The 24,244-nt window shown below is 42.0% G+C and overlaps 1 protein-coding gene across 2 annotated transcripts in view; it reads left to right on the forward strand.

Annotated features, from left to right (window-relative positions):
* The window catches only part of LOC127672032 (coiled-coil domain-containing protein 7-like), a 75,782-nt gene that overhangs the window by 26,648 nt on the left and 24,890 nt on the right, over positions 1-24,244 (forward strand). For both annotated transcript variants that reach the window (XM_052167210.1, XM_052167211.1), the window contains 2 exons: positions 20,948-21,009; positions 22,315-22,365. In XM_052167210.1, the coding sequence (XP_052023170.1) occupies positions 20,948-21,009; positions 22,315-22,365 (113 nt within the window). The remainder of the gene's footprint in view (positions 1-20,947; positions 21,010-22,314; positions 22,366-24,244) is intronic.

Genomic DNA, 24,244 nt, shown 5'->3' on the forward strand with positions numbered 1-24,244 from the left:
ATGGAGACCCCAGTACTAGGTATGAGAAATCACACATTAAATAGTCCAATGGATTAGTTAGAGTATTCCTAAAACAATAGAGATTGTCTATAGCCCTTGGTTACTTGGAGATAGATAGATGATTGATAGATAAATGTATACACACATATGAGTTTTGTAAATTTTTAGATAAATATAAATAACATTATTCCTTGAGGCTTTATCAAACAATTTTGTTGTTAATTGTTCCTTATCCATCTTTTGCTTGCTGTATTGCCCTTGTAAAACCCCCCTAAACCGAGGGTGCCCCAGCACTCCATGCCTTGGAAGGCGACACCCATATCACTCTCGAGAAACGGTCTTGATGAAATAACATGAGGATTTCTTTATTCCAGAATTCTGGGTTCCACAGCCGTACACTGCGCAGGAGTAGAGGACTGTGGACCCCGAGTGCCAAATTGCCACAGCTTTTATAAGTTTACAACAAAGCCCACGAATCACAAACCAATCATTTCTTAGCATGGAGAGTCCACAAAATGCTAGCCAATCGATTTGTACAACTCCATAGTTTTTAGGCCAATCAGTTTAAATTATTGGAGCCCGCGCTCAGTGGACTAATTAATTTCCTATTTTCTTTGAGTCTATAGCTGCGTGAACTCCTGGATAGGGGTAATGACGTATGCAGTTTATAGAAGCAAGATAAGTTTAGCTCATTTCCAGTTACCTTGTGGGGCCAGGATCACCTATTCAAGGCCTTTTTGCCTGGCTCTGAAAAAAGGGTGGGCTCTGGAATGTGACCTTTTACCTAGTTTCTAAGAAAGAGCACAAAGAATGGGCTCTGGAATATGAAGTGTTTGGGGCTCCTTAGAAGGCTGGAGTTAGGCTGTATTTTCTATTCTTTCATTCTCCACTTCTTCTCTTGTTAGGAGTTCTAATCTTAGAACTAGGAGAATTAAAGGTTAGCCTCCTCTTGGCTCAGAAGGCTCTCTTACAGTTATCTAAGTGTTATGATCTGGACCGCACTCACTGGTTCTCTAACAAAAGCAATAAGCCTATTAATTATGCAAGGCCCAGCTGTAGGCAACAGGAGCAAAATTACTAAGGGTCTCAACAAAACAGAAAGCAGGGTGGTCAAGAGTACAAGATAAGGGCCTTTCCACCGAGTCTCAGGATTTTCTGCACAGTGGCATCTAACGTAGACTGAATCTCCAAATTGGAAGCAACGTGGGACTTGCAAGTCTCTTCCTCCTGAGTAGGCCTCCTGGAGCTGCTTCCACGCTCGCTGCCTCACCCATTCGAGGGCCTTGAGCCTAGAGAACAAAGGCCTGAAGAGCACAAAGGGTAGGAGAGCTATGTAATAATTAACGCCAGTCTCTGTGGTCAATTTGGTGAGGGTTTCTTTCATCAGGGTTTCAGCAACTGTTCCTGAAGCCTTCTTATACAGATCCAGTGCCTATCTGGAAGTAGTGAGGAGTTTCTGGTATGCCTGGAGCATTTAAGGTAAATTTCATATTGTGGAACACCTCCTGGGAGGACCCAGTAGACACCAAAGGAGTTGGGGTATCAAAGAGGATCTCTGGAGGGGGGGGGTCAGGTTAAAATGGTAGGGGCTGTTCAGAAACAAGGGGAGAGGCACCACTCAGCCTGAGCCAGTCTCCAAGGTCAATTTAGTTAAGGTCTCTCATAGGTTTTTGTTTATTTTTCTCAACCTGTCTTGAACCCTGGGGACAGTAGTCCAATAATGCTTCCAATTAGTCCCCAGTATCTCTGTCAATGTCTGACTTACCTTAGAAACAAAAACAGAACCATTATCTGATCCGATTACCTTGGGTACTCTGAAACTTGGGAAAATTTTTTTCCTAACAGCTGTTTCCTGCTTTAACCCATCTAGTGAAACGTATCTATAAATGCTAGAAGGTATTTTATAACCATATTCTCCTGCCTTAGCTTTTATAAAATCTCTTAATATACTCTAGGCTGTTCTCTTCTAGGTCTCTTGTCCTGTTTACTCTTTACTGCATAAGCATTTACTTGCTGGCATACCTTACACTGTTCTATTATCTCTCTAGCCTAAAACCTGAGTCATAAATATATACGTTTGGTCCCTTAACTGCCAGGACAAGGTTTTTAATCCCCTAAATGAGTCCACCTGTGCATTTGGCCTAGTGAGTCTTTAGCTTACTTTCTGGGGAGTATAGTTCTCCCTCCTTGTGTGCACCTTCTCTTGGTAATAGTTGGTAAGGTGGTTAGCAATCTCAGTCCTTTTTTAAGTGAGGTTGTTCCTTAATTTTGTCCCATTTTCCAATGGGTGTCTCTTATAGATCCATAACCAGTATAGGCTCCTGCATATCCATTCCTGGAGCCACTTGCTCGGCCTGGTTATTGCCCATTGAGTCTTTTCCCTTTGGATGTCCTGGGCAGTGAATACTCACAGTGGCTGGCTTCATTAGGACATCTAAGAGGTCCAAGATTTACTGCTGGTTTCCTCTGATGTGAGCAGTCCTCTTGGAATATATCCCTGTGGACATGGGCTGTGGCAAAGGCATACCTGTTATCCGTGTGAATATTGACTTTCTTGCTGGTTCCAAGTTCCAAGGTCTTGGTGAGGGCAAAGAGCTCCACTTTCTGCATTGACATGCCAGGGGGTAAAGATTCTTCTACCCAGGTGACATTTGTGTCGTCCACCATAGCAGCACCTGCTTGTCTCTGTCCATCATGGAGAAAACTGCTCCTGTCTGTAGCGACTTTCAGCAGGGATCAGTCTCTCTTTTTGGGCCAGTTAGCTGCAGCCCATTGGGCAGGAAGCATATCTGCCCCCTCTCCATTTTGGAGAGTATTTCTTACTCTAACAGAGAGTAGGAACAGTCTACGGTGCCCCTAAATGAATGGGCTACCCATCTCATCCCTAGGTCCACTGTTCTTCGGGTAGTCCATAAATACATTTTGGTGCCAGTGGCTTCTTGAACCCAAGATCTTTTCTTGGAAACAGCACCATTGTCTTGAAAGAGTGAGTATTGAGCCCCTGTGTTCATCAAGAACTGAGTGGGTTTCTCTTTCATTCCCACAGTTTTCCTGGGTTGGGGGAAGTGGTCAGAAACCCCATCTCCCCTAGTCACTGTCTTTACCCAGGGCTAACACCTGGGTTTGCCATTTGGGGGCACTTTTCCCAAGACCTGGTAATTCCTGCTCCTGGCTTCTGTTTCTTAGGGTACACTCTGGCTCAGTGGCCTCTCTCCTTACAGTATGCACACTGGTCCTTTTCTGTGTCTCTTTTCTGCTTTTTCTAACTATTATAACCAGAATTCTCTGTAGCTTCCTTCTCTGTCAGTTTTCTTTCTTTTTCTATGTTTCTTCTCCTCCTCTGTCTCCCTGTCTCAGCAAACTGCACTAAATCTCTCTATAGACTTTCTCAACAACCTACATTAAATCCTTCTACAGACCTTCTCAGCAACCTGTGCCAAATCCCTCTAGCCTCTGCAGCTTCTTCCTGATATTTCTACTAGCCCTGTCTGTAAGAACCATTGTCATAGTAGCTTTATATTCCATGCCCCTGGAGTCATAGCATGTATATTGGCAGAATGCCTCTATGAGCTTCTCTAGAAAAGCTGCAGGTGACTCATCTGGTCCCTGTTTAACCTTACATACCTTGGTCAAATTTGTGGGCTGCCATGCCCTTGAGACCTACCAATGGAGTCTGGTGTTGGTCTTTCAGGTGCCTCTTACCTTTTGTCTGAGGGGGTAATCTTTTTGGCTTCCTGTATTACAAATAAAACAGTCTCAAAGAGATTAATTAGTCTCTTGGGAAATATACCCTTAGTGAGAGAGCTACCAGGGTATCAGGATAGGTGGTCTCAGGTCTGAGCATAATTATTGTAAATTTTAAACTATAAGATAGACATAACACCTAGTTTATCATCCCTGCCAATTAAACAGAACCCTTTCATCTGTATTATCTTAAAAGACTGTCAGAATTAACACTTGATGTTGAATTCTGTAGCTGCCTGCAGCTACTATGAACTGGGTTGCTGGAACTTTAATGTCAGTCAGACATTTTAACAGTTTAGGCAAGCCCTTCCCCCCAGGGCACCAGACTGAGTTCCTGCAAATTCATCTGGTGGTCCTTGGCTTTACTGCTCAAGCAGCTGGGTGGGTCACCTGCTTAATTCAGGAATTCGCAGACCTGGTGGAAGAATGAACTTCACCTTCACTCTGAGCTTCTCCACCCTAGGTGGAGCAGGATTCTGACTAGCACAGGAATCTGTGCTCAACAAAGGCTGGGAGAAGTTCACCTTGACCAATGTCAAGTACACTCTTTGCACTCCACCCTAGGATAAAAATTCCTGCTGTAACCTATTTCCCTATTATGCCCTAACATCAGATTCCCGCCCTAAGCCAGGGATTATCCTTGGCCAATGTCAAGCCCCCACCATGCGGCATGACTCCCCAATATGGCTCTGCATAACTTAAGAATTAACATTCTAAGAATCGACTCATGTCCTAGTTTTAAATTTTATGTCATCTGAAAATCATTTATTTAAATCTATATCAGCTTTCTCAGGATTAAACAGCTTGGGCTGTCTATGAGACTAACAGTCTTCAATACCATCAGAAATCTAAGAGTGACCAATACTAACTGAAAATATATAGAAAGCTTAATGCAGCTTCTAAGACTAAAACATCATATTCCATGGATTTTTGACAGTTTTGAAAACCAATTATCTATGTAAAGTAATGTGGACTGTTGTCTGTTAAACTATCTTCAGCTATTTCTGATTAAAACCTAGAAAACACCTTAACAATAAACTCAGAGCCTTATATTTCTATTTAGCCCTAAACTCATAGGCTTAAACAACTCACATCAGTAATAATAATAGAACTGGGTGTAAATCCTGTACTTTCAAATTTAGTATTTATACCAATGAAAACCTTGATTTTGTATCAAATAAAACCTGATTCAAATAAGAACTTATGCCTTGAACTTTATAACAATTATAAAGATTTTTATCAAATGAAATTAATTTTATTTTCTCCCCGTTTTAAATCTGACCATTTCTATATTCTCTAGAAAGACCATTTCTTCAATCTGAACATGGATGTTGAGATATGAAGGGGAGTGGTATTTTCTGTAATGTAAATCTCAAAACAAGATTTTAGTATCACAAAGACAGATTTTTCATTTAATATTTTAGAATCTAGTCTTCTGGAGGTCTCTCTTTTTTTTTTTGTTTGACCTCTCTCCCAGAGGAACAATATAACCACAGAGTTTAACATCACATCGATCATAATAATTTAAACAATTTAAAATAAAAGAAATAAATCATCTGTACCAACTTAATGTACCAGAATACTCGCACCTGCCACATTGAGCATCTTGTCAAGGCTTATTTTCCCCACCAGGGGGTGTCAGAGTCCAAGTACTTTGTCTCTCCTTTTGTTCTAAGTTGGCATGCTTGAGTCACATGACCTGATTTTGGTGCCACAGAGAGAGTTGCTGTAAGTCAGTCTAAAGTCCAAATATCGTTCATCTAAGTCCAAGAACACAAAATATGATACAAAACAACACCACATAGACAGCCTGACCCTACCACCGTCAGGCCTCTAGATTCAAGAACACCGAGCAAGGAAAACCACACAATTTGCTCCTAGAGGGGCCCAGTTTCAGACACCAGGTGTCCCTGCACACATTGCAGGGACCAGATAAAGCAGATTTCAGCAAAACATGGCTTCCACCATTACTGACTTGCTGTTTACAGATGGAAGAGGTCTAGAGCTTCCTCCAGACCCCCGAGGTCTCGACTCTGGCGCAGCTGCCAGTCAAACGCACTGCACCAGACAGGCTCTCTGAGCCCCAGAAGCTTGCAAACAAAACGGAAAATTTCAGAAAGGCTTATAGACTCAGACTTTGACAAACAGTGAGACAGACAGAACTGCGGTACCTGTCTAGTGGTCAAACTGTAGACAAAGACACACAAAACTGACAAGTATTCACCTCCACCAAGATGGACAGAACCAGATCAGAAAACCAGACAGCCACTTCTCCAATTCAGTAGAACTACCGTGTCCTCTCCAACACTCAGATGGGTATCTTCCAGGGTCCCTGGAGTTCTCCCAAAACTCCCTGGGACATCTCCCAGGGTCACAGCCTGTGGTCTACAGAGCACATCTACTCACCACAGTCCTCTGGTTTTCACGAGCTGAGAGAACAGCTGCTACCAAAAGCGTGCTTCTCCTCAGATTCAGAAAACAGTTCAGGACAGACACTCAGGACATTTAGAACAAAGACACTGCCGGCACACACACATTCCAGAGGGGATCCCCTTTACCTCTAAGTCCGTTCTCGCTTGTGAAGGATAGTCACACTTCCCGGCCCATGCACCAAGAAATTTAAGACCCGAAAAAACCGAGGGCACCCTAGCGCCCCACACCTTGGAAAGCGACACCCATATCACTTGCGAGAAATGGTCTTGATGCAATAGCAAGAGGATTTTTTATTCCAGAGCTCTGGGGTCCACAGTCACACACCACACAGGGGTAGAGGACTATGGGACCCTGTGCAACTGAAGTCAGGGATATTTAAAGGGGGAAAAAATCACAAGGCAAGAGGTGGAGGACAAAACATGCATGGAATGGGGAAGTACAGAATGAGGAAGTCAGGCAATAGTTTATGCCTTAAGGAAGGTTAGAGATTATCTGGAGCAAACGTCCTTGGGGCATTGTATAGTTAAACATTGGAACTAGAACAGGGTAGGTTATTTTTCTGAAAGCAGAAAAACAAGTTACTCTGTGCTGGCCTAGTTGTTTAGGGGTCTAAAAACATTGAGTTGGGGTCTCTCAGTATGACATCTGCTCAGGATCTTCTAGCATTTATAATCTCTGGTGGGAAGTCTGTTGTAAATCTGATAGTTATGCCTTTATATGTTACTTGACTTTTTTTCCCTTACTGCTTTTTATATTCTTTCTTTGTTTTGTGAATTTGGTGTTTTGATTATTATGTGATGGAAGGAATTTCTATTTATTTATTCATTTATTTGTACTTTTTGATATATTCTTTATTTACATTTCAAATGATTTCCCCTTTCCTGCCCCCCCCCCCCCCACTCCCTGAAAGTCCCATAAGCTCTTTTCTCTCTCCCTGTTCCCCAGTCAACCCCTTCCCACTTCCCTGTCCTGGTATTCCCCTATACTGTTGCACTGAGCCTTTCCAGGACCAGGGACCTCTCCTTCCTTCTTCTTGGGCATCATTTGATATGTGAATTGTTTCTTGGGTATTCTGAACTTCTGGGCTAATATCCGTTTATCAGTGAGTGCATACATGTGTGTTCTTTTGTGATTGGGTCACCTCACTCAGGATGACATTCTTCAGTTCCACCCACTTGCCTAAGAATTTCATGAATTCACTGTTTTTAATAGCTGAGTTGTATTCCATAGTGCTAAATATACCACATTTTCTGTATCCATTCCTCCATTGAGGGACATCTGGGTTCTTTCGAGTTTCTGGCTATTATAAATGGGGCTGCTATGAACATACTGGAGCATGTGTCCTTATTACATGCTAGGGAGTCCTTTGGGTATATGCCCAGGAGTGGTATAGCAGGGTCCTCTGGTAGTATCATGCCCAGTTTTCTGAGGAACTGCCAGACTGAATTCCAGAGTGGTTGTACCAGCTTGAAACCCCACCAACAGTGGAGAAGTGTTCTTCTTTTGATGGAAGGAATTTCTTTTTTGGTCCAGTCTATTTGAATTTCTGTAGGATTCTTGTATGTTCTTGGGTATCTCTTTCATTAGATTAGGGGTTTTTTTTTCTATAATTTTGTTGAAGATATTTCCTGGCCCTTTAATTTGGGAATCTTTACTCTCTTTTATAGCTATTTTCCTTAGGTGTGGTCTTCTCATTGTTCTGGATTTCCTTAATGTTTTGGGTTAGGAGCTTTTTGCATTTTGAATTTTCTTTGTTGTGTCAATGTTTTCTATTGCTTTTCTGCACCTGAGATTCTCTCTCCTATCTCTTGTATTCTGTTCATGATGCTTGACTCTTGATCTCTTTCTTAGTTTTTTTTTCTTCTTTTTCTTCTTTTTTTTCTTTGTCATTATTTTCTTTTTTTATTGGCTATTTTTTTATTTACATTTCAAATGTTTTCCCCCTTTCAGGTCTCCCCTTTGGAAACCCTCTATCTCATCCCCCCTCCTGATCTCTTTCCTAGTTTTTTTTTAATTGAGTATATTCTTCATTTAAATTTCAAATGTTATATTTCCTGGTTTCCCCCCTTCCAGAGAACCCCCAACACATCCTCCTACCTCCTGCCTTCCAAGAATATGCCCCCCCAACCCACTCCCACCTTCCCCCTGCTCCTTACCCCCCTCCCCCGGATTTCCCCATGCTGGGGCATCTATCAAGCTTTCATAGGAACAAGAATCTCTCCTCCCACTGATGACCAATAAGGCAAATTCCTCTGCCACACTTTTGGCAGGAACCATGTGTACCCCTTGGTTGATGGCTTAGTTGCTGGGAGCCCAGAGGGTCTGGTTGGCCAACATTGTTGTTCTTCCCATGGGGCTGCAAACCACTTCAACTCCCCCAGTCCACCCTCCAACTCCTCCATTGGGGACCTCACGCTCAGTCCAATGCTTGGCTGCTAGCATCTGCCTCTGTATCTGTAAGACTCTAGCAGGACCCCCTTCAGAGACAACCATAACAGGCTCCTTTTGGCACTCACTTCTTGTCATCTATAATAGTGTTGGGGCTTAGTGACTATTTATAGGATGAATCCCCAGGTAGGACAGTCTCTGAGTGGCTTTTCCTTCAGTCTCTGTTCCACACTTTGTCTCCATAATTGCTCCTGTAAGTATTTGTTCCCTATCTCAGAAAAACCAAAGCACCCCTATTGTGGTCTTTCTTCTTGAGATTCCTGTGGTCTGTGACTTGTAACTTGTTTATTTTGAGCTTTTGGGCTAATATCCACTTATTAGTGAGTGCATATCATGTGTGCTCTCTTGTGACAGGATTACCTCACTCAGGATGACACTTTCTAGTTCCATTCATTTGCCTAAGAATTTCACGAATTCATTGTTTTTAATAGCTGAATAGAACTCCATTGTATAGATATACTATGTTTTCTGTATCCATTCCTCTGTTGAAGGACATCTGGGTTCTTTCCAGCCTCTGGCTATTATAAATAAGGCTGCTATGAACATAGTGGTACATGTGTCATTATTACACGTTGGAGCATCTTCTGGGTATATGCCCATGAGTGGTATAGCTGGGTCTTCAGGTAGTACTGTCTAATTTTCTGAGGAACTGCCAAGCTTATTTCCAGAGTGGTTTTACCAGCTTGCAATCCCACCAGCAATGGAGAAGTGCTCCTTCCTCTACATCCTTGCCAACATCTGCTGTCCCCTGAATTTTTCATCTTAGCTATTCTGACTCCTGTGAGATGGAATCTCAGGGTTGTTTTGATTTGCTGATAACTAATGACGCTGAACATTTCTTTGGGTGCTTTAGAGCCATTCGAGTTTCCTCAGTTGAGAATTCTCTGTTTTGCTCTGTACCCCATTTTTTAATAGGGTCATTTGACTCTCTGGAGTCTAACTTCCAAATCAATTCTTCATAGAGCTAGAAAGAGCAATTTGAAAATTCATTCAGAATAACAAAAAACTCAGGATATCCAAAACTATTCTCCACAACAAAAGATCTTCTGGGGGAATCACCATTCCTGACCTCAAGCTCTACTACAGAGCAATAGTGATAAAAACTGTATAATATTGGTACAGAGACAGGCAGGAAGATCAGTGGAATAGAATTGAAGACCCAGAAATAAACCCAAGCACCTATGGTCACTTGATAATTGACAAAGGAGCTAAAAACATCTAGTGGAAAAAAGACAGCATTTTAAAAAAATGGTGCTGGATTAACTGGAGGTCAGCGTGCAGAAAAATGTGAATTGACCCATTATTATATCCTTGTACAAAGTTCAAGCCCAAATGAATCAAGGACCTACACATAAATCCAGATATGCTGAAGCTTATAGAGGAGAAAGTGGGGAAAAACCTTGAACACATGGGCACAGGGGAAAATTTCCTGAATAGAACACTAGTGACTTATGCTCTAAGATCAATAATTGGTTAATGGTACCTCATAAAACTGCAAAGCTTCTGTAAGGCAAAGGACACTGTCAATAGGACAAAATGGCAACCAACAAATTGGGCAAATATCTTTACCAATCCTCCATCAGATAGAGGGCTAATATCCAATATATACAAAGAACTCAAGAAGTTTCCTAGGCTTTCTATCTCCAGGGTTGTTTCCCTTTGTGATTTCTTTCTTGTTTCTATTTCCATTTGTAGATCCTGGATGGTTTTGTTTAATTCCTTCACCTGTTTGCATGTGTTTTCCTGTAATTCTTTAAGGGATTTTTGTGTTTCCTTTTTAGTGCTTCTACATGTTTACCTGTGTTTTCCTGTAATTCTTTAAGGGAGTTATTTATGTCCTTCTTAAAGTCTTTAATCACCATCATGAGACTGACTTTAAATCTAAATCTGGCTTTTCTGGTGTGTTGGGGTATGCAGGACTTGCTGTGGTAGAAAAACTTGGTTCCTTGGTTTCTGTTGCTTAGATTCTTGTATTTGTCTTTTAACATCTGGTTATCTCTGGTGTCATTTGGTCTTGCTGTCTCGAACTGGAGCTTGTCCCTCCGGTGTGCCCATAAGCCTGTGATCTTAGGTATGTCAGCACTCCTGGGAGATCAGTTCTCTCCAGGTGGGAAGAGCTGTATCACAGGGTTAGCTCTGGGCCACTGATGGAATCCAAAGGGATCCAGTCTCTGGCTGTTTCAAGGTTCTTGTGCCCTGTGGACTCCTGGTGGGTCCCTCTTTGGACAGTTATTGGAACAAAAGTGGTGGTCTCATCTGAGAACTTAGCACTCCTGAGAGACCAGTTCTCTCTAGGCAGGATTTGGGTACAGAGGGTTGTGGGACAGCCTTCGGTCCAGGGCACAAATTGGAAGGTAGTTTTCTTGTACCTCTTGGGAAACCTGTAACTACTTTATGAGAAAGGCATTACTATGTGTAAATTTTAACATATGAAGAGCCTGGAGCTGAGAGAGGCACAGAAGGTGGATCCAGGCCACATAGTTATAGGTTTGGAGCAGGTTGTCTCACTCTCAGGCTTGTGCTCTTAGCACTACACCAAGTCATAATATACTAGCAGTTTCTACTGATTTGTTTTTCTTATTTTAGTTCTAAATGTTTTTGGTGTACTTATTTTTTTTATATATTTTTATTTTCTATATTCTTTGTTTACATTCTAAATGATTTCCCCTTTCCCAGATCCCCCCTCCCCATATGTCCTATAAACCTTCTTCTCTCCACCCATTCTCCAATCACCTCTCTCCTTTTTCTCTGTCCTTATATTTCCCTCCAAAGCTAGATCAGTCCTCTGAGGATCAGGACCCTCTCCATACTTCTTCATGGGAGTCATTTGTTATGCTATTCATGCGTTGGGTATTCAGAGCTTCTGGGCTAATTAATATCCACTTATCAGAGATTGCATTCCATGTGTATTCTTTTGTGATTGGGTTACCTCACTTAGGATGATATTTTCCAGATCAAACCCTTTGCCTAAAAATTTTGTGAATTCATTGTTTCTAATTGCTGAGTAGTATTCCATTGTGTAAATATACCACATTTTCTGTATCCATCCCTCCTTTGAGGGACATCTGGGTTCTTTCCAGCTTCTGGCTATTATAAATAAGGCTGCTATGAACATAGTGGAGCATGTGTCTTTATTGCATGCCAGGGAATCCTTTGGGTATATGCCCAGGAGAGGTATAGCAGGGTCCTCCGGAAGTGTCATGTCCAGTTTTCTGAGGAACCGCCAGACTGATTTCCAAAGTGGTTGTACCATCTTACAGCCCCACCAGCAGTGGAGGAGTGTTCCTCTTTCTCCACATCCTCGCCAACACCTGCTGTCTCCTGAGTTTTTGACCTTAGCCATTTTGACTGGTATAAGGTGAAATCTCAGGGTTGTTTTGATTTGCATTTCCCTAATGATTAATGATGTTGAGCACTTCTTAAGGTGCTTCTCGGCCATCCGAATTTCTTCAGGTGAAAATTCTTGGTTTAGATCTGTACCCCATTTTTTTTTTTTTTTTGTATTTGGTTTTTTTCAAGACAGGGTTTCTCTGCATTGCCCTGGCTGTCCTGGAACTCACTCTGTAGACCAGGCTGGTCTCAACTCAGAAATCTGCCTGCCTCTGCATTCCAGAGTGCTGGGATTACAGGTGTGTGCCACCACCGCCCGGCTTGTACCCCATTTTTTAATAGGGTTATTTGGTTCCCTGGGGTCTAACTTCTTGAGTTCTTTGTATATATGGGATATTAGCCCTCTATCAGATGTAGGGTTGGTGAAGATCTTTTCCCAATTTGTTGGTTGCCATTTTGTCCTTTCAACAGTGTCCTTTGCCTTACAGAAACTTTGTAATTTTATGAGGTCCCATTTGTCAATTCTTGATCTTAGAGAATAAGCTATTGGTGTTCTGTTCAGGAACTTTTCCCCTGTGCCCATGTCCTCAAGGGTTTTCCCCAGTTTCTTTTCTATCAGTTTCAGTGTGTCTGGTTTTACATGGAGGTCCTTGATCCACTTGGAGTGAAGTTTAGTACATGGAGATAAGAATGGATCAATTCGCATTCTTCTGCATGCTGGCCTCCAATTGAACCAGCACCATTTGTTGAAAAAGCTATCTTTTTTCCACTGGATGTTTTGGGCTCCTTTGTCGAAGATCAAGTGACCATAGGTGTGTGGATTCATTTCTGGATCTTCAATTATATTCCATTGGTCCACTTGTCTGTAACTGTGCCAATACCATGCAGTTTTAACACTATTGCTCTGTAGTATTGCTTGAAGTCAGGGATACTGATTCCCCTAGAATTTCTTTTGTTGTTGAGAATAGTTTTAGCTATCCTGGGTTTTTTGTTATTCCAGATGAATTTGAGAACTGCTTTTTCTAACTGTGAAGAAGTGAGTTGGGATTTTGATGGGTATTGCAATGAATCTGTAGATTGCTTTTGGCAAGATGGCCATTTTAACTATATTAATCCTGCCAATCCACGAGCATGGCAGATTTTTCCATTTTCTGAGGTCTTCTTCAATTTTCTTCTTCAGAGACCTTAAGTTCTTGTCGTATAGATCTTTCACTTGTTTGGTTAGAGTCACACCAAGATACTTTATATTGTTTATGGCTATTGTGAAGGGTGTCATTTCCCTAACTTCTTTCTCAGCCTGCTTATCCTTTGAGTATAAGAAGGCAACTGATTTGCTTGAGTTGATTTTATAACCAGCCACTTTGCTGAAGTTGTTTATTAGCTGTAGGAGTTCTCTGGTGGAGGTTTTCGGGTCACTTAAGTAGACTTTTTTTTTCTTTTTTTTATTTTCTATATTCTTTGTTTACATTCTAAAGACTTTCCCCTCCCCATATGTCCCATAAGTCCTCTTCTCTCCATCCATTCTCCTATCTTTCCCCCTCCCTTTTCTCTGTTCTGGTACTCCCCTACTATGCTGGTCAAGCCTTTCCAGGATTAGGGCCCTCTTCTTCCTTCTTCATGGGAATCATTTGGTATGCTAATTGTATCTTCAGTGTTCAGAGCTTCAGGGCTAATTATTATCCACTTATCAATGATTGCATTCCATGTGTATTCTTCTGTGATTGTGTTACCTCGCTTAGGATGATATTTTCCAGTTCCATCCATTTGCCTAAAAATTAATGAATTCATTGTTTTTAATTGCTGACTAGTACTCCATTGTGTATATATACCACATTTTCTGTATCCATTCCTCCATTGAGGGATAGCTGGGTTCTTTCTAGCTCCTGGCTATTACAAATAAGGCTGCTACGAACATAGTGGAGCATGTGTCCTTATTGCATGCTGGGGAATCCTCTGGGTATATGCCCAGGAGAGGTATAGCAGGGTCCTCCGGAAGTGTCATGCCCAGTTTTCTTAGGAACTGCCAGACTGATTTCCATAGTGTTTGTACCATCTTACAATCCCACCAGCAGTGAAGGAGTGTTCCTCTTTCTCCACATCCTCGCCAACACCTGCTGTCTCCTGAGTTTTTTTTTTTTATTCGATATAATTTATTTACATTTCAAATGATTTCCCCTTTTCTAGCCCCCCACTCCCCGAAAGTCCCATAAGCCCCCTTCTCTTCCCCTGTCCTCCCACCCACCCCTTCCCACTTCCCTGTTCTGGTTTTGCCGAATACTGTTTCACTGAGTCTTTCCAGAACCAGGGGCCACTCCTCCTTAATTCTTGTACCTCATTTGATGTGTGGATTATGTTTTGGGTACTCCAGTTTTCTAGGTTCATAACCACTAATTAGTGAGTGCACACCATGATTCACCTTTTGAGTCAGGGTTACCTCACTTAGTATGATGTTCTCTAGCTCCATCCATTTGCCTAAGAATTTCATGAATTCATTGTTTCTAATGGCTGAATAGTACTCCATTGTGTAGATATACCACATTTTTTGCATCCTCTCTTCTGTTGAGGGATACCTGGGTTCTTTCCAGCATCTGGCAATTATAAATAGGGCTGCTATGAACATAGTAGAGCATGTATCCTTATTACATGGTGGGGAATCCTCTGGGCATATGCCCAGGAGTGGTATAGCAGGATCTTCTGGAAGTGAGGTGCCCAGTTTTCGGAGGAACCACCAGACTGATTTCCAGAGTGGTTGTACCAATTTGCAACCCCACCAGCAGTGGAGGAGTGTTCCTCTTTCTCCACACCCTCTCCAACACCTGCTGTCTCCTGAATTTTTAATCTTAGCCATTCTGACTGGTGTAAGATGAAATCTTAGGGTTGTTTTGATTTGCATTTCCCTAATGACTAATGAAGTTGAGCATTTTTTAAGATGCTTCTCCGCCATCCGAAGTTCTTCAGGTGAGAATTCTTTTTTTTTTTTTTTTATTATTCGATATAATTTATTTACATTTCAAATGATTTCCCCTTTTCTAGCCCCCCCACTCCCCGAAGTTAAGCATTCAAATTTAAAAAATAACGTCAAAAATGATAGGAAGTAACAATCACTATTCCTTAATATCTCTTAACATCAATGGACTTAATGCCCCAATAAAAAGACACAGACTAACTGAATGGATACGTAAACAGGACCCTACATTTTGCTGCTTACAGGAAACACACCTCAGGGTCAAAGACAAACACTACCTTAGAGTAAAAGGCTGGAAGACAATTTTACAAGCAAATGGTCTCAGAAAACAAGCTGGAGTAGCCATTTTAATATCAGATAAAATTGACTTTCAACCCAAAGTCATCAAAAGAGACCCTGAGGGACACTTCTTGCTGGTCAAAGGAAAAATACAAAAAGAAGAACTGTCAATCCTGAACATCTATGCCCCAAATGCAAGGGCACCCTCTTTTGTAAAAGAAACTTTATTAAAACTAAAAGCACACATTGCACCTAACACAATAATTGTGGGTGACTTCAACACTGCACTTTCCTCAATGGACCGATCAGGAAAACAGAAACTAAACAGGGACACAATGAAACTAATTGAAGCTTTGGACCAATTAGATTTAACAGATATATATAGAACATTCTATCCTAAAACAGGTGAGAATTCTTTGTTTAACTCTGTACCCATTTTTTAATAGGGTTGTTTGGTTTTCTGGAGTCTAACTTCTTGAGTTCTTTATATATATTGGATATTAGCCCTCTATCTGATGTAGGATTGGTGAAGATCTTTTCCCAATTTGTTGGTTGCCGATTTGTCCTCTTGATGGTGTCTTTTGCCTTACAGAAACCTTGTAATTTTATGAGGTCCCATTTGTCAATTCTTGTTCTTAGAGCATACGCTATTGGTGTTCTGTTCAGAAACTTTCTCCCTGTACCGATGTCCTCAAGGGTCTTCCCCAGTTTCTTTTCTATTAGCTTCAGAGTGTCTGGCTTTATGTGGAGGTCCTTGATCCATTTGGATTTGAGCTTAGTACAAGGAGACAAGGATGGATTGATTCGCATTCTTCTGCATGCTGACCTCCAGTTGAACCAGCACCATTTGTTGAAAAGGCTATCTTTTTTCCATTGGATGTTTTCAGCCCCTTTGTCGAGGATCAAGTGGCCATGGGTGTGTGGGTTCATTTCTGGATCTTCAATCCTGTTCCATTGATCCTCCTGCCTGTCACTGTACCAATACCATGCAGTTTTTAACACTATTGCTCTGTAGTATTGCTTGAGGTCAGGGATACTGATTCCCCCAGATTTTCTTTTGTTGCTGAGAATAGTTTTAGCTATCCTGGGTTTTTTGTTGTTCCAGATGAATTTGATAATTGCTCTTTCTAACTCTGTGAAGAATTGAGTTGGGATTTTGATGGGTATTGCATTGAATCTGTATATTGCTTTTGGCAAAATGGCCATTTTAACTATATTGATTCTACCAATCCATGAGCATGGGAGGTTTTCCCATTTTTTGAGGTTTTCTTCCATTTCCTTCTTCAGAGTCTTGAAGTTCTTGTCATACAGATCTTTCACATGTTTGGTAAGAGTCACCCCAAGATACTTTATACTGTTTGTGGCTATTGTGAAGGGGGTCATTTCCCTAATTTCTTTCTCAGCCTGCTTATCCTTTGAGTATAGGAAGGCCACTGATTTGCTTGAGTTGATTTTATAACCTGCCACTTTGCTGAAGTTGTTTATCAGCTGTAGGAGCTCTCTAGTGGAGTTTTTTGGGTCACTTAGGTAGACTATCATGTCGTCTGCAAATAATGATAGTTTGACTTCTTCTTTTCCAATTTGTATCCCTTTGACCTCCTTATGTTGTCGAATTGCCCGAGCTAGTACCTCAAGTACAATATTGAAAAGATAAGGAGAAAGGGGGCAACCTTGTCTGGTCCCTGATTTCAGTGGGATTGCTCTAAGTTTCTCTCCATTTAGTTTGATGCTGGCTACCGGTTTGCTGTATATTGCTTTTACTATGTTTAGGTATGGGCCTTGAATTCCTGTTCTCTCCAAGACTTTAAGCATGAAAGGATGCTGAATTTTGTCAAATGCTTTTTCAGCATCCAATGAAATGACCATGTGGTTTTGTTCTTTGAGTTTGTTTATGTAGTGGATTGCATTGATAGATTTCCGTATATTGAACCAACCCTGCATTCCCGGGACAAAGCCTACTTGATCATGGTGGATGATCGTTTTGATGTGTTCTTGGATTCGGTTGGCAAGAATTTTATTGAGTATTTTTGCATCGATGTTCATAAGGGAAATTGGTCTGAAGTTCTCTTTCTTTGTTGGATCTTTGTGTGGCTTTGGTATCAGTGTAATTGTGGCTTCGTAGAAGGAATTGGGTAGGGTTCCTTCTGTTTCTATTTTGTGGAATAGTTTGAAGACTTCCTGTCATTTTTGATGTTATTTTTTTAAATTTGATTGGTTATCTTCTTTTGGGTTTGATGAAAGAAGGTTACTATCTTGCTTTTTCCAGGGTGAAGTTTCCGTCCTTGTATTGGTGTTTTCCTCCTATTATCCTTTGTAGGGCTGGGTTTGTGGATAGATATTGGGTAAACTTGGTTTTGTCATGAAATATCTTAGTTTCTCCATCTACGGTGATTGAGAGTTTTGCTGGATATAGTAGTTTTGGTTGGCATTTGTGTTCTCTTAGAGTCTGCATGAGATCTGCCCAGGACCTTCTAGCCTTCATAGTCTCAGGTGAAAAGTCTGCTGTGATTCTGATAGGTCTTCCTTTATATGTTACTTGGCCTTTTTCTCTTACTGCCTTTAGTATTCTTTCTTTGTTTAGAACATTTGGTGTTTTGATTATTATGTGACGGGAAGTATTTCTGTTCTGGTCCAGTCTGTTTGGAGTTCTGTAGGCTTCTTGTATATTCATGGGCATCTCTCTCTTTAGGTTAGGGAAGTTTTCTTCCATAATTTTATTGAAGATATTTGCTGGCCCTTTAAGTTGTAAATCTTCCCTCTCATCTATGCCTATAATCCTTAGGTTTGGTCTTCTCATTGTGTCCTGGATTTCCTGGATATTTTGGGTTACAAGCTTTTTGCATTTTGCATTTTCTTTAACTGTTGAGTCCATGGTTTCTATGGAATCTTCAGCATCTGAGAATCTTTCTTCTATCTCTTGTATTCTGTTGTTATTTCCATCTCTGTCCCCTGATTTCTTCCCAAGGCTTTCTATCTCCAAAGTTGTCTCCCTTTGCGTTTTCTTAGTTATTTCTACTTCTGATTTTAGATCCTGGATGGTTTTGCTTAGCTCCTTCACTTGCTTGCTTGTGCTTTCCTCTAATTCTTTAAGAGATTTTTGTGTTTCCTCTTTCATGACCTCAGCCTGTTGACCAAAGTTCTCCTGTATTTCTTTAAGTGTTTTTTTTTTTGCGTTTTCTCATTGTTGGCTTTTGTATTCTCCTTGATTTCTTTTAATGATTTTTGTGTTTCCCTTGCAAGGGCTTCTAACTTTTGATCATTTTCTCCTGAATTTCTTTAAGTATGTCCTTCATGTGTTCCTGTACCAGCATCATGACCAGTGATTTTAAATCTAAATCTTGTTTTACTGGTGTGATGGGGTATCCAGGACCTGTTGGTAGAGGAGTATTGGGTTCAGATGTTGCCATATTGCCTTGATTTCTGTTAGTGACGTTCCTGCGTTTGCCTTTTGCCATCTAGTTCTCACTGGTGGTAGTTGGTCTTTTCAATGCTGGACTCACCAGTGCAAGCTGCCCCTTCCCAGTTGGCCTCTGGTGCACAGCTTACCTCCTGCACTGCCTGTAGACAGGGTGCTGCTACCCAGGCTGTTCAGATCCTGAAGCAGGCACCCGAGGGCTCCCGCTGGGGCCCGCTGGATTCACCGGAGCACACCGACTTCTCCCAGCTGGCTGCCCGGAAGCCCCTCTAGCCTCTTGCAGGACCTGGAGATGTGGTGCCTCCACCCAGGGTGATCTGGATCCGGAAGCGGAGAGAGTTGAGCTGAGGGCTCCTGCCTGAGGCCTTGCCACAGATTGTGTCTGTGGACCAGATGGAGCCTGTGTGCACCCCCCAGGGAGCGCCGACAGTGTATGCTGCTGGGACCTCCCCTGTGTTCTGATCACTCAGCTGGGCAGCCGATCCCTCAACCGGGCTGGCGCACACAAGGTTAGCCTGGCCACCCAGGCTCTGAGTCCAGGCAAAAGCCTGGGAGGCCAAGGTCTGAGCAAAGTTCCCCTCGGGCTATTACTGTCAACGGGGTCTGCCAGGTGACCAGGATGGCGGGTGTGCGTGCTCCCACTCCCCGAAAGCACCAGGAGAGTCTGCTATGTTAGCAACCTCCTGGGCGGGTTGACACACAGATGGCCCACCAAGCTGCCCAGTTCATGGGGTCAGTCCTGGGCCTTTTGGGGCCTAGACCCCCACTTTGTTAGCCTCAGGCTATGCCTGTTTTGGCTCTGCCCGCCAGAGCTCTCTGTCGTCCTGTAGGCAAAATGGCGGCGCGCGCGTGCGCGCGCGCAGGCCTGGGCAAAAAACCTCCTGGCTGGGTTGGCACCCCGATGGCCCCCCGAACAGCCCAGGGCCTGGGTGCAGGCCAACACCCGTCGTGCTCAGACCCCCGCGGTGTTGGCCTTGGATTATGTTTGTGTACCTCAGTCTGTCCGATCTCTCTGGAGTCTGAAACCAAGATGGAGGTGAGCCTCTCCTGACTGGCGGGAGGCCAAGTTCTGAAGTGGCTTCAGTGCAGCGAAAGGCGCCGCAAAACCGCAGCTGCTTGCAGCCTGGCTGGTCAGCGAAGGTCAGTGGTCGTGGGCGCAGGGCCTAACTGGACCCTGTGTCGCCTTGGTTCCACTGCTGATGGCCCTTCAGCTGGACCAGCCACTGCAGCACTGCCGCCGCCGCAGCTGCCGCTGCTCCTGTAATTCTTTAAGAGATTTTTGTGTTTCCTCTTTCATGTCAGCCTCCTCAGCCTCCTCAGCCTCCTCAGCCTGTTGACCAAAGTTCTCCTGTATTTCTTTAAGTGATTTTTGTGTTTCCTCTTTATTGGCTTTTGTATTCTCCTGAATTTCTTTCAATGATTTTTTTGTTTCCCTTGTAAGGGCTTCTAACTTTTGATCCATTTTCTTCTGAATTTCTTTAAGTATTTCCTTCATGTGTTCCTGTACCAGTATCATGACCAGTGATTTTAAATCCAAATCTTGTTTTTCTGGTGTGATGGGGTACCAAGACATGCTGTTAATAGAAAATTGGGTTCAGATGCTGCCCTATTGCCTTGATTTCTGTTAGTGACATTCCTGTGTTTGCCTTTTGCCATCTAGTTCTCACTGGTGTTAGTTGGTCTTGTTATCATTGCTGGACTTACCAGTGCAAGCTGCCTCTTCCCAGCTGGCCTCTGGTGCACAGCTGACCTCCTGCACTACCCGGAGACAGGGTGCTGTGGCCCAGGCTGTTCCAGAACCAGAGGCAGAGACCTGAAGGCTCCCGTCAGAGGCCTCAGGACTGGATCCTCTTCTCTGCAGGGCAGGACTCACCAGAGCACACTGACTCCTCCCCGCTGGCCTCTCGGGTGCACAGATGGTCTCTTGCAGGGCCTGGAGATGTGGTGTTGTAGTCCAGGCTGTTCTGGATCCCGAAGAGGAGACCTGAAGGCTCCCGCCAGAGGCCTCAGGACTGGAACCTAAGTTCTGTTGGGCTGGACCCACCACCCACCTCTGTCCTCTCATCCTGCCTCCAGGTGCACAGCAGGCCTCTTGCACTTCCTGGAGACCGAGTCAGTGTACTTAATTATATTCTTGGAATACACAATTTATAGAATCTGTGTTTTTTATTAGAGAACGGTATTTGTCTTAGCACTGAGTGAAAAACAAACGATATGCTAACCTTTAGTTCACAAACTTTGTATGTGTAACCTATAAATTATAGTTCCTTGAGCATGTAACTTAATTTTGAATGTATATGAAGATATGTTTTATTTATTGGCACTCTTAACAGGGATAAAGAGCTACTATTTGCATCATTGAAACATTATGGAGTTCTAGAAGAGCAAATTGAAGGTAATATTTTATAAATCCTTAAACTTTATAGTTTTATTAACATATCTTTTAATTTTAACTTACATTCTTCAGTATATCCTTTGTTACTTATTGTTTCTCCTGGCCACATGCTCATGGTTCCTCTCCTCTCATGGTGGCTTCCCCCTTTTTTGTGTGCTTTCTTCCTCTCTTCTCTCTATCTGCCACCCTGAATCAGGTAACTGAAAACCCACTCACCTCTATCTACTTCCCAATCACAGGCCTTAGCCTTTTATTGACCAATTAACTTGAGAAGCAAGGTTATATAACATCGCTTGGTGTATGTGAGGCTCTTGTTGTGGGCAACCAGATCTTTGGGGCCAGTTTTTAGCATTTCGATATACAATACAGACCAACCCAAATACAGGCATTGCACACATAAAGTGCCCATGCAGGCAAAACACTCAAGCACATAAAATAAAAATAAATATTCTTAAAGGATGAATGCTGTTTTGATTTGGTTGTTAGTCCCATAAAGTTTAGATAGTTCAAGGATAGAACACATGATGAATCATTCAAATGTGTAGTAATACATGACAGTCTGTTAATGTTGTAGTAAGTCTACAAATTGGTTTATCCCAAGAAAGTTAGAAATGCATTAAAGATGAATAGTGCTTATTGAGTGAAGAAGGAAAATATTAGTCATTTGAGATGCCAATAATATATTAACATGAGAATTAAAACTGGAGATCAGCAGCACTAATTTGACAGAGGTTCTGCTTGTAGTACTAAAGCCATTGGACATTTTTAGTATTAAACAGGGAATTGTTAAACATTTTTAGTAGTGAAATAAATGATAATGCAGCTTAAAAGTGTAATCAATTCAAATTAGATTGCTGCTGAAAGAAAGGGAAATGGACAGTTTAGAAATCTCTTTACCTGATACAGTTGACAAAACTTGGTGATTGAAGTAAAAAAAAAAAAAAAAAGATGATGAGATACTCATGTTACTTTCAACCAATAAGAATGAAGAGAAGAGGGAAAACAAGTAGTAGAAGGATGTGGCACAGTTGTGGAGCACCTGCCTATCCACCAAGACCTGGTTTTGATCCATGGTGTCACACAAGAAGGAGGAAAAGCATGTTTTAGAGAGAAAAGGATATATATGTAAGTGGTTATTATCCATGTTCTTTTGGACACCACAGCCCAAGTGCCTGGTTGCAAGGGTTTGATATTGCAAGCTGTTGTTTTGTATTTTCTTTGGTGAATCATTAAAATTAATATTGTGGACTATGAGCCCAATTAGTATATAAAATATATAATGATGGATACTTGTATCTATTTCAGAGTTCATAAAATCCCATTCAGCTTTAATATCTCAAACTGAAACTGAGCCAGGTAAGCAACCATTCATTTAAATATCATCACATTAACACCTCCTAAACCTGCCATATCCTTCCCAATTACTACTACCAACTGTGACCAAGCGTTCATGTTATTGAGCCTGGGTGAACATTGTCATTCATACAACCATAGTTAAGAAACCTCTGTATTTTTGATGCTTTTTTTTTCAAGATTTTTTTTTGTTTTTGTTTGTTTGTTTTTGAAGAGTGTCAGGTGTCCCAGGTTAGCTTCAAACAACAGCTTACTGTCTTTGAAGCTCTTTCTGAAGTCTGTACTAGTGATGACTGCATGAGTTTTCAAGCACCTGCATGGGGCCCTATTGTGGTTTTTGGTAGCAAAGGCTGTTGGGATTCTCAGGTGTGTGTGTGCGCGCGTGCGTGTGCGCGCGTGTGCGCGCGCGCGCGCGCGCGCGCGCGCACACCCACACACACCCCCACACACACACACGTTTCTCACCCAAGGGAAGCTGTAGCAGGGAGACAGATGTTTGTGATAATATAGGTTTCAATGTGATTGTAATGATAGTAGCATTAGCATTGAAACATGTTATCTATGAGATATACATACATTTGGGTTCTGTATCACAGATATTTAAGGGCTAGTTGAGTCTGTGAGATGCAGATGCATCTGTATTCTGAGCTACTGCTTTCTCAGCAATCTTACTGGGGTTGTTCCTATAGCATCTGAAGCTCTGGTGTCTGCATAGCAGGTTCTGTCTTGATCCCAAAGCTGGGCTCTTTATCAGATCCTTGGGATGTAAACTTGTATGACCTGGTAGCAGCTTTCATGTTTGAGTCCTGGACATCCAAAGTGGCATTAAAACTTGGGTTGCAGTGTTGTGAGCACACAGCGCAGCTCTGAGTTCCTGGGGATTTCTTAGATGCAGGGATGGCTTTCCTTGCTGCTTGTATGGGAGGAAAGAAGTCTGTTATAATTTTCATCATTTTTCTTTATATAAAGTTATTTTTGCTCCCTTTGACTTCTTTACATTTTTTCTTCATTTTTTGATTTTAGGTAGTTTGAATATCATTACATGTTTAGGTCCATATTTTTTTTATTTTGTTTATATTTTTGTTTTTTGTTTTTTTTTTTCAGCTTCGGGACAACCAAGTGTCTCACCAGGTAAATGTACTTACAGCACAAGCATGGTGGTCTGAGTTAGTCCTTGGAACTTGTGTGATATCGGAAAGAGGAAATCAGACTCCATAGAGTTTTGTTTAATTCTCTACATTCAGGCCCTGTTATAATCACCCCACATGCATATCATGCATTCCCATACAACGATAACAAAAGTTTTAAGTACTACATGCCTCAGTATCTGTCATTAATTTTAGAAAAGGCAGATCAAAATACCCATGGCTCACAGCCAACCAATTGACTGAGCATAGGGTCCCCAATGGAGCAGCTAGAGAAAGAACTCAAGGAGCTGAAGAGGTTTGCAGCCCCACAGGAGGAACAATAATATGTTCCAACCAGTATTCCCATAGCTTCCAGGGACTAAACCACCAAGAAAAGAGTACACATGTAGGGGCCCATGGATCCATCTACATATGTAGTAGAAGATGGCCATTTCAGACATCAATGAGAGGTCATGTAAAGGCTCATGTCCCAGAGTAGGGGAATGCCAGTCAGGAAAGTGAAGACAGGAAGCTGTTGAGCAGGGGGAGTGGGGATGGAATAGGGGATTTTTCAGAGGAAAGGGGGTAACATTTGAAATGTAAATAAGGCAAACATCTAATAAAATTTTTTAGAAAAGCTGTACTAATTATCAGGGTTAGGGCATTCACATTGCTCTTTCATTTGCCCTTTGTCACTTAGTACCCAATTAGGTATGTATTACACCTGTTTTATTACCCCATTAGGCATGTGTTAT

The sequence above is a fragment of the Apodemus sylvaticus genome, chromosome 21 (genome assembly GCF_947179515.1).
Source record: "Apodemus sylvaticus chromosome 21, mApoSyl1.1, whole genome shotgun sequence".
In the NCBI taxonomy this organism is placed as follows: domain Eukaryota; kingdom Metazoa; phylum Chordata; class Mammalia; order Rodentia; family Muridae; genus Apodemus; species Apodemus sylvaticus.